This window comes from Ochotona princeps, chromosome 6 (genome assembly GCF_030435755.1).
Source record: "Ochotona princeps isolate mOchPri1 chromosome 6, mOchPri1.hap1, whole genome shotgun sequence".
NCBI classification, from domain to species: Eukaryota; Metazoa; Chordata; class Mammalia; order Lagomorpha; family Ochotonidae; genus Ochotona; species Ochotona princeps.
In genome coordinates, this window is record NC_080837.1 from 77,149,384 (window position 1) to 77,160,436 (window position 11,053).

Consider the following 11,053-nt stretch of genomic DNA (forward strand, 5'->3'; position numbering starts at 1 on the left):
CTTTTTCTTTTAATTAGGTTCTCTGGAGCAGCACTTTTTCTTTAAGAACTTCAGTTACAACTTGACTTTTTCACTCAAAGAACTAGCTTTTGACTTATCTTGACTTTTTATGTACATTTCTTACTAATCCTCGTAATTTCTAGCTTTTGATATACAGTGGGTAATGTATGACTCATTTGAATTCTTAGAGACTGTTTTTTTTTTTTTATATTAATGGGCCTGATTTTAATACTGTATTCTGGAATAAGCTCAAGGAAAAGAAAAAATAGCCTATCCAGTCAGAACACAGGTCATTTATTTGTTCAATATGCTGTTGTATGTATGGGCATGGTTTGTAGCTCCAAAATAACTACGACAGCAAAATCAAAAGTCAGTGTTTGCAGAGTGTAGCAATAGAATAAGAAATTTTTCAAAACTTACCAATGTGACATCAGATATGGAACACATTATTGGAAAAACGGAACTCATCTTTGCCTCTCTCTCTGTAATTCTTTCAAGAGAAATAATTAAATCTTTAAAAAAAAGAAAAGGAAAATAGGATTGGTAGACTTGTTTACTAAACAGTTGCCACAAACCTTCAGTTTGTTTTTTTGAGAATGAAACGCCATAAAAAGAATTCAGTATTTCACTATTAACAGTGATGTTAACTGCAGAGAAAAGATTCCTTTGGGATAAATAAAGAGTACAGTTGTTTTGCTGCTGAGTGTTGAGACTAGTTTTGAGTTTGCACGGTGGCTGGAACACTGGCTGTCATGCCTGTGTCCCAGCTCTGACTTGGGCTTCCCTCTGATGCATCTGGCCGGACAGCTGTGCTCCTGGCACTCAGTGGGAGACCCACATTGAGTTCCAGCTCAGCACGAGCCATTACAAGTATTTGGAGATTGAACTAGTATATACCCATTCTCTCTGCATTTTAAATTGATAATTCTTAAAAGCCAGTTGTTTATATCTGTAATCGTCTGTTTCTGAGATTTTCTGCTCTCTCATTCATTCATTTTGAGGCTCTGTTATTTGGTATATATCCGTTGAAATTGATTAGGTATTCTGGTTGGATTGATCTTTTTATTATTCTGTAATTTTTTTCTTTGTGTTATAATTTTCTTGCTGTGAATCTGATATCGGTATAACCATTTTGATAGGACTATAACCATTCCTGTGTGTTAATTGTATGGTTTTGTCAGATTAACCTAACCTATCTATGTTGCTGAATTTTAAATTACTTTTTTGGAAATAGGATATAAATGGATCATTTTTTAAATGAACCATTCTCAGTCTCTGCCTTACGGTTGTTTTCTGTTCCTTTCTGGTTTCTCTTTTCTGTTTATTATATTTTGTGCCTTTTTCCTCTTTCTATAGGTTACTTCAGCATTGTTAGGGATTTCCTCTCAAGTTGTTATGAGAGATAATTTGGTGTATTTTGTTTTGTAGAGTTCTTCTGCATTCCTTCATACATAATGACTCGTCACTGTTCCTTGGTATCAATACAGCTTTGAGTCAAATGTAGAAACCTTGCTTTTGTTTGGGCCTGTTACTCGAATGTAAATGAAATTCTTTTGAATACTGTGACTTTTACAGTATTGGATCCATTGTCAACTATGCTGTGTTGAGATGTCAGCAGGAATGGCTCAATGTTTTCATCCTGTATTGTAGGATTTCATATTTTATCATTTTCTTGAGTCAGTTGATTCAAAGGCAGGCCTGTTGATAAATTCTTTTAATTTTTATTGGTTTGAAGGTGACTTGATCCTCATTTTATTCCCAAAAAGTTACTATGATTTATGCTATTTGGGGTTTGCTTAAATCGTGGATTTGTGTAATTTGGAGGACTTGAAGCCATCATTCCCTAGCCTGTTTTGGTGCCTCTCATTACCTGTTCCTTTTCTCATCTGTTTCTCCTCCTGTTCAGAATCACTCTACTGAGAGTCAAAGTAATGATTATTTTTCTTTTACTGTATTTTTCAGCTTTGTAGTTTCCATTTGCTTCTTTATTTCTATTTCTTTGCTAACATTCAAAACAGTAGAACTTGTAATTTCTTGTCAAGTTATTTTTGTGATTACTGCATTAAATTCCTAATAAGATAATTTCAACATCTTATTCATCTTGGTGTTGGCATCACTTGCCTTTTTTTAATTAATTAGTTAATTTATTGCATAGCACTCCTTTATTACTCTGTTCTCGAAAAGATTTAGTACAGTTATGCTCAAAATGAGTACTGTGCCCACATGGCAGGGCCAGGCATGATTCGGAATCAGACAGCAAGACACACTTGGACACTGCCACAGGACAAGGCAGGGAGGAATCCCAAGACACACAGGACGCACTCCTACCCCTTGGAGGCAAGGTTCATTCCATACTGATGGAAGCAATGGCTTGTTTTCTGGTGACCACACGGGGGACTATCTGAAACACCACTGGGAACCCCCAAGGGGCTTTTGTACCAGTTTTATGTATGTATATATACACACTCACTTTTTTGTTGTTGATAAAAGAAAATGCATCACATTAATTTATTCCTGGCTTGACCCCAGCCTTCTGAAGCCAGCTCCTCTTAGGTCAGGGAGGAAGTGGTGGGGTTTGTTTTATGATCACCAGATGGGTTTCTTCACCTTCCACTGGAATGACTAAAGCCCCATGCTCCCGAGGTAGCCACCTGCCTGTGGAAGGGCCCAGGGCTGGCTCCTGGGAACACAGCAGCCCCTCCTGCTCTCCTCATCGGCCAGCCCTTAGCATGGCTCCACCCTTTCCCTACTCCAACAGGCTCTTAGGAAATAGAGCACTCACATAGGGGCCTTTAGATTTCTGGACTGCAGGGAAAGAGGGCTCCTCCCTGCGCTTGCACAAGAGCCCCCATAGTTGCTGTCCTGACTAGATACTGTCAGAGGGGGTGGTGCAGGAGACAGAATGACTAAGAGGAAAGCAGGGGCCACCAGTCCCCACCTGCAGCTACAACCTAAAGTGCCTACAGATGTGGTCAGTGTGACATGTGTAGGGGACGGGTGCAGAGGAATGGGTGGGCAGGCAGGCAGGCAGGGAGGTCCCAGGGAGAGTGGTCTGCCTGCTTGCCTTCACTTCGTTGTTAGTTTTGAGCTGATTCGTTTGAATAGGTTCCAAGCATTTTCTCTGAGTCTGATTTGCTTTAGAAGCTGGGTTTGTAGTGATGTAGAAGAGTTTCACGGGCCCAGCACTTATCACTTCATGATCCCTTCGCACTCCCTTGGAGACTGGATCCTGTGTAACTCCCTTTAACAGCTTTCCTCAGATTGGTCTGTGCTGTACAGCAGGTTGGCAATGTTCAGATTCTGTTTTTCTGAGTCTAGTTCCCTCTGCTTTTTTACGTGTTGATACTGAGAGCAACCAGCTCTCCTGTCACTACCTTATTATTGTCCACTTAGGGAACTTAAAAGGTAATAAATAATGACCTTGAAAGATAAGTTTATTTTGCTATAAAAATCTTTGAAATCCATGTTTTTTCAGAAAGTTTGGAGAATACATGTTATTGTGGAAAAAAATGTGGATTTCAGAACAGTATATTATAAGTTAAATTTATTTTTACTCCATTTTCCCCCTGAATATTAAAAGTGCTCAAATCTTATTATTTAGTTTTATTATGAATAATGTCCTGTGGGCATTTGGTTGTCCCATCAACCTGCTGCCCTTGTGGGGAGGGGATATGGCAGGAAGAAGAGCAAAAACAGGTGAACTATCAACGCCATAGTCATCTTCCAAGAATTCTTATCTTTCGGGAGTTTTTTGTTGTTGTTGTTATCAGTACCATTACCTGAGTCTGTTATTTTCATCTTGCTGTCCCACATGTACACCCTTCCATTCTTTTTTTTTGTCAGTTGGTGCTGTTTGATTACCTTAAAGAACAGTTGTTGAAAAGGCATGGTAAATGATATTTAAATATTTTAGAGTAAGAGTAAGATAACTGATATTTAATAGGTTTTACATTCCTTTTGGGGAAATTAAAAATTTATGGTTTAACACAATTAGTGTGTCTCACAAACAGTGCCCCTTAATGACATTCGAATTGCTTGGCATTGGTCTGCTTTTCCTGTGGCCCTGTTAGTTGGTTCTCTCTTGAACATTTTCACCACAGACCTGGTAATTGACATTTGGAGGTCAGTCTGAGATTTGCTGTCGAATGTTGTGAGCCAGAACTAGGAAATATGTTCTAAGGATGTCCTAGAAATTCACACCGTGAAAATGCAGAGATAGATGTCACGTTATATAGATGCAACATAGTTTTACTGTTCAAGTATACTGTGGATTTTTCTAACCTTTTGCTTTTAGTAGTAATGTCACGGTGAATCCTCTGAAGCTCCTAGAATATCATGCATATGGTGTTAGTGATGAAATGCTAAAATGCATATTTCATTGTATCAAATGGTAGATGCATGTCATTTTCCTGGATTATACCAAATTTTTCTTCATATAATTATAAACATTTTGCTTTATCACCGACAGAATAGCACTCCTGGGCCCAGTGCTATGGCTTAACAGCTAACGTGCCGGGATCCCATAAGGGCACCAGTTCTAATCCTGGCAGCCATGCTTCCCATCCAGCTCCCTGCTTGTGGCTTGGGAAAACAGTTGAGGACTGCCCAAAGCTTTGGGACCCTGCGCCTGCATGGGAGACCCGGAAGAGCTCTAGGCTCCTGGCTTCAGATTATCTCAGTTCCAGCCATTGCAGCTTGGGGGATGAATCAGCGGATGGAAGATTTTCCTCTCTGTCTCTCCTCCTCTCCATATATCCACCTTTCAGTAAAAATAAATAAATCTTTTAAAAAACACATAGCACTTCCCCACCAAAAGAATATGAGAGAATCTCTTTACTTAAAACTCTCTAAACAGAAGTAATTAGATGTTTACCAACCAGGAAGTGATATTTCAGTATCATTAATTTTATTTTACCTCATTATCAGTGAAGATGGGCATGTTTTGATGTATTTCAATGCTGTTTTTATTTTTTTTTTTATGTAGTCTTACTCTGTTCAGTTCACCTGATGATCATTTAGTGATCACTTTTAGGAACATTTAGGGAAGCTAGTTTTTCAATTTTGACAAGTTTGCAAATGCTTTTTCCCAGTTTGTCATTTGGCTTTATTTATTTGTTTGTTTGTTTGTTTGTTTGTTGGTGGGGAGGGAAGGTATAAGTTTTCTGTAAGTCTTTACAGCAGATTATGTATTTACCTGTAAGTCTTTTCTGTTATTCTACTTTGATATGTATTGTTTATTTATTTTCATTCTCTTGACTTTTGTTTCTAAACTATGATGCACATTTTTTTGAGCATAAATTAGCATACATTTCTAAAAATATTTTGATTTTTGTTTTAGTGATTTTGAGTATTCTTGCTTGTGTTTCAGACTTGGCTCTCAGAATTTTCTTTTTCTGATTAGTGGTGTTCTTTCCTATTTAATATTGCCTGTTCCCATGTTGTAATGTGATATTAGAAAATTCTAACTTTTTGGATATTGATTTTCTTTCTGGTGTACTTTTTTGTCACACCAGAAACTTTGCCGTCTCAACTTTAGGATAGTTTTTCATTTCTTCATTTGGATTTCAGATTTCTATTTTTCTCATGTTTCTGCGTGTTGTTTTTTTTTTTCTTTGCTAGATCTTACGTAATTAATGCCCATTTCAGGCTCTTTGACCAGCCATTTCTTTTCCTACAAAACCCAAAGCCACTCTGCCCCTTCCTTTTCAGACAGTATGTATTCCTGGTCCCATGTGTTTCTCCAACAGCCCTTAAGTGTTCTGCCTGTAATCTAAGCTGACCTAAGTAGTTGTCTCCTAAGCTGGAGCTCTACCTACACATGAACCCTAGCTGCTGTTTGGTTCTGCACACCTGCTTTTCCCATTGCTCCTGCTGGACTTTGCAGTGTGGCTCAGGTGTGAACTCTCTTGTTTGTAGGTGTTTATTTCCTGATTTTACGGTAGGTTATGGGTGGTCTCCTTTTCCCAGTTTGCTCTAAATAAATTTTCCAGAAGTGTGAGCTGAGATCCATGCAGCCACCACTTTTAGGTAGAAACCTGGAATGAGTCTTTGCCTCTTCAGTTATCTAAGCGGGTACATTCTTATTTAATTCTAGATTGTAATATAGCATGTAACATAATAAAAGTAGAAGATTGTCCTGCAATTCTTTTTACTATATGAAGTTGATAGAAATCTCTTAAGTTCTAATTTTTAAAAATAGAATCTTAATATTATCTCCAAATTTGTTCTTTGTGACTACTACTGATCTGACATTCCCTTCGGGGTCTTTCCTTACCATTGAAACACACCTGTCTGCCTGCTTAGGTATAGCTTGTTCACTCGGGCATCAGGGCATTCCTGTGGTGGAAAGAGGCTTTTTAACCACCATATGCTGAACAGCTTTTCTTTTTCCAGCAGATTTGTTCTCAGTGGGCCCAGAAGGTAGTAATGGTAAAATGAGGTGTGACACCTTTCCTTGTTAGTTGAGAGGTGCTCTTGTAGGTTCCATTTTCTGTTGCTGTGTATTTTTTGTTTGCTCTGGAGCAGCAGTGGGGATTGTTGAGCCCCTGAGCAATATAAGGGCCATGGAAATCATTCGGTCTAGCCACGCCAAGGCAATCAATGCACAAATCCAACAAAAAAAGAAAACAAATCCAATAAATGTGTAACAGGCAAATTTTATAGTTGATAATTTTGAATGGCCTGTGAATAATGTTAGAAATATCCAAATGTTTCTTGGTAAATCGTACCCCACCCTAGATGAATGGTAGGTAAATTTTTAGAAATTGAGGATGTAGTGGCCAGAAACTTGTGAAGTCGTAACAGATTGGAGAAAGCCTGGGAGTCTGGCATTTTGGTAATGAAAATTTAGTGCTGTAATACTATATCAAAAATTACAATAATACAAACTGATTTGGGAAGTATGATATTTCAGGAATCTGGAAAGATTTTCAAATGAATATTATAAATTTATTACAAATACTTTGTTTTCTAAAAACTTCAAATTTTTTAGCTGTGAATTAGTGTGTGTCTATTCCCAGCTTGCACATACGAGCTTGCGTTTTGCTTTATGGTGATCGGAATAATGCTTTCATCCCACAGGTTTTAGGAGTGCTAGAGGTTAAATCATTCTCTTAAAGTGTCTGCATATGACAGGAAAAAAAAAAAACAGGATTTCCTTCACATAGCATGTGCAATTTGATAAAGTTATTCAAGTTAATATGACATTTTATACTTTTGTATTGCTGCTGTTAAGTATATATGGTTCGATTTTGTTTTCTCTCTTACGTTCTTGATCTGTATTACTCTTTCCCTTAAAAAATTCGGTGAGGGATGAGTGGACAAGATAAATAGGAGAGAAAAATAAAATATATACTCAAAGGCATTTGCAGTTTTTCACATGTTGTGTTTTATGACCACATTGACATAATCACCTGCTATTGTAAGGCGCCTATATTCGTCACTACATTATCTACCAGAATGAAAAATTGGGAACACCCAAGTGTTTATGTGTTTAGAACTATTGCCTTAAGGTAAATTTGTGTTAACTGGGATTTCTTTAAAGTTCCTAATGACTTCCAATTTGTTTTCTAATATTTTAAGAAAGATAGTAAATAAGTTTATATTAGTGCCTAGTTATACTTCCTGCACTAAAATCAATGTTGTATCTTCTCTGCATAGGGAGTTTTGGGAGATCGTTCATTCATTTACAGATGAGCAAAAAAGACTCTTCTTGCAGTTTACAACTGGCACAGACAGAGCGCCTGTGGGAGGACTAGGAAAATTAAAGATGATTATAGCCAAAAACGGCCCAGACACAGAAAGGTAATTCGTAATCATCATTACATGCTACTAACAGTCTTACATTCCGTATCACACACTCATCTGAACTCTCCTTGGAGCTTCGAAGTACCTTGTGGTTTTGTATAGAAATTTCCAAATCATCTGAAACTCTGGAAAATATTTTGTTTTTACTGTTTGAAGAAACTTTCTTAAACAGAGGCTCACATTTGTTTAAGTATTTTGAATTTATACAGGTTTCATTTTGGATTCACCATTTGTTGAATAGCTTATTATGTAATAATCTTAAAATGGTTAAATTAAGGTTTAGGGGATTGTTCAGCATTGCATCACGTTAAATTCCTTAGTTTTATAAATACAGGGGTTGGGCAATATGCGTGATCAGTATATTGGTTTAAATGTATAGATATCGCTACTGATTGTGCATTATTTGATGCATCATGGTGCTAATGTAAGTTTCTTCATAAACTGCCAGCAGTAGTTCTAATAAGCATTAAGAAACATAGACTTTGAAACATTGAAAAACAATTTTGAATATTTTGTGTACCTTACAGTAAGTTAACTTCTCAGTGATTTCCTCAACTCTGAAATGGGTGTACTGCTAGCAGTTCTCTGTAAGTTTGTTTTGAGACGCTATAGATGAACTATAAAGGTAAATACCTAAAATAGCTAGTATGCACTAATAACTCAGTGAATGCAATATGTTCTCATCTCCATCCTCATGATCATGATGGCCCTGAATGATGTATAGGATGACAGCCTGATTCTTCATAGTTGCACAGTAAGGTCTAAGCATTGCAAACCGTCTCAGCTGTATATACCATCTAAGAATAGGAGCATTTAATATTGAGCATATTTCCCATGACTTATTATTTTCCTGTTTTTCCCTTTTCTCTCTATTTAGGTTACCTACATCTCATACTTGCTTTAATGTCCTTTTACTTCCGGAATATTCAAGCAAAGAAAAGCTTAAAGAGAGATTGTTGAAGGCCATCACATATGCCAAAGGATTTGGCATGCTGTAAATCAAAACAAAAACAAAACAAGGAAGAAAAAAGGAAAAAAATTAAAATTTTAATGAATATGAAAAGAGGGATAAATTTGGTTGTGGTAGTGTCCCAGTATCAAATGGCTGTAAGATAGCGAACCACAGTAGCCACCTCTGTCTGTGCCTCCCTTCTTCATCTGGGGACATGTGGGCTGGAACAGCAGATTTCAGCTACATATATGAACAAATCCTTTATTATTATTATAATTATTTTTTTGCGTGAAAGTGTTACATATTCTTTCACTTGTATGTACAGAGAGGTTTTTCTGAATATTTATTTTAAGGGTTAAATCACTTTTGCTTGTGTTTATTACTGCTTGAGGTTGAGCCTTTTTAAGTATTTAAAGTATATATACACCAACAAAACTACTCTCCCAAGGAAAACATTTCCACCATTTGTAGACCATGTAACCTTCAAGTACGTACTATTTTTGTCCCTGTATCTAACAAAAATCAGGAACTTTTTTTTTTTTAAAGATTTGCTTTTGAAACTTGAAGTCTTGGAAACGGTGTGATGCAATTACTGCTGTTCTAGTCCCCCAAAGAATTTTCTGTGCAAAATCTTAATAAAGATGGAAGGGAGAACTTGGAACTTCTGCAGCCCTCAGAACCTTTACTTTAGTAACAGCACAACAAATTAAAAACAACTCATGCCACAGTATGTTGTCTTCATGTGTCTTGCAATGAACTTTCAGTAGTCAATCTTTAGTATTTGAAAGGTCAAGGGTTTTTTTGCTTGTTTTTGTTTGTTTTTTCTGTTGTTGTTGTTGGTTAAGTTTATTGGGAAAAGTGCATTTGGCCAAATGAAATGATTGTCAAGCCTATTGCGATACTTATAAAGTTTATTATAAAGAAAATGCATGTGAAAGTGCACTTATCCTTTTATTAATTATTACCTAGCTTTTAAATAGACAATCTGAAGTCTCGCCTTTATGTTGTCATTATTTTGTTTGATCAGCTTTTCAGCAAGGCAGATGATCAGGGTTGTGACATAGTAGAAAGAGTGGCTGCTGTGCCTTGTATCACCTAGACAGTAGACAGACCTGGAAAGGAATGCAACTTTTACTCATAACAATTATATTGTTATCCCCAAAGATTAAAATTACTTCAGAAAGTTTTAAAAAAGATCTTTCAAATGTTAAGGGTGGAAAAAGTCCAAATAGGCCTAAATTACTTGCTGTTAAGAAGTAAGTAGTTTTCCCTTTCCTAGTCTTCTGTTTTGGTGATGTTAATTTCTTTTTTACATTATTCAATAAAAGGATTGTGTATTTTTAGCTAAGGAGAGACATTAATATATCCTTCTACGAGCTGCAGCTGATGTGCTGAGCTCGGGCCTTGATTGTTTTTAACTGATTACTGCAGATCAACTTGATGATTTGTTTCAAATTGATAGGGAAAATACAGCTGTCAAATCATTGGAGGGAAAAAAGGATGTCTTTCAGGATTATTTTAATTCTTTAATAATTGAGAGAGAACTGTGTTGTACTTTAACAATAAAGCAGTGGCATTTTCACAACTTAGTGATTAAGATGATTATGCTTTCCATATTGTGATAAGGTAACATGGGTTTTTTGGCTTTCTTCTGGGCCAACTGTTAGAGTATTGTAAAGGTATGTACATTACTTGATGCAAGGGACCCTCAAATGACTATCTTAAAGTCAAAGGACCTCTCATCCACTGTGCTTCTTATGTAATGTAAGAAGAGGGAAAATGGAGTATTATGGGGAAATTTTATATAATAAATTCATGAAGAAATTTATGCTCTTCAGTTCTCAAGTTTTATCACTACAGTATTGGAGTTCTACATTTACAATAACATCTATGAAGTTGTTAAATAATTGAATATAGTTGGTTTCATACCAATACTTTTAACAAAAAGACAACTTATCCTTAAAATTTTATTAAATGTAATTGCTGGTTTAAACTAGTTGTTCCTCCCCTTGCTTAGTTAATAATTATCCCAAGCATTTTATGACTCTCTTATAACTGCCTTTTTACTTGTGTTCACCAGAATGTCACTAAATATCCTAAGAGGATAGTAAGAGGAATTTCACTGTAGTGTAGTATCCTGGCTACACCCTCTACTCCAGATACTGCTATAAACATGCTTTTTTCCTTAGATAGTCTCTTACATATTACGATATTTTTATTGTTCTACAGTCTGCAGGAAGCCCTTAGGAATAGAATGAACCATAAACTGTCTTTATAAACAAAATGTAAAATTCT

General features: G+C 36.4%; 1 protein-coding gene across 11 annotated transcripts in view; it reads left to right on the plus strand.

Moving 5' to 3' along the window:
* UBE3A (ubiquitin protein ligase E3A) overlaps positions 1-10,521 on the plus strand; it is an 84,312-nt gene extending 73,791 nt beyond the window's left edge. For all 11 annotated transcript variants that reach the window (XM_058666522.1, XM_058666526.1, XM_058666524.1 and 8 more), the window contains 2 exons: positions 7,660-7,803; positions 8,684-10,521. In XM_058666522.1, the coding sequence (XP_058522505.1) occupies positions 7,660-7,803; positions 8,684-8,804 (265 nt within the window). In that variant the 3' untranslated portion in view covers positions 8,805-10,521. The remainder of the gene's footprint in view (positions 1-7,659; positions 7,804-8,683) is intronic.
* Positions 10,522-11,053: the final 532 nt, after the last annotated feature.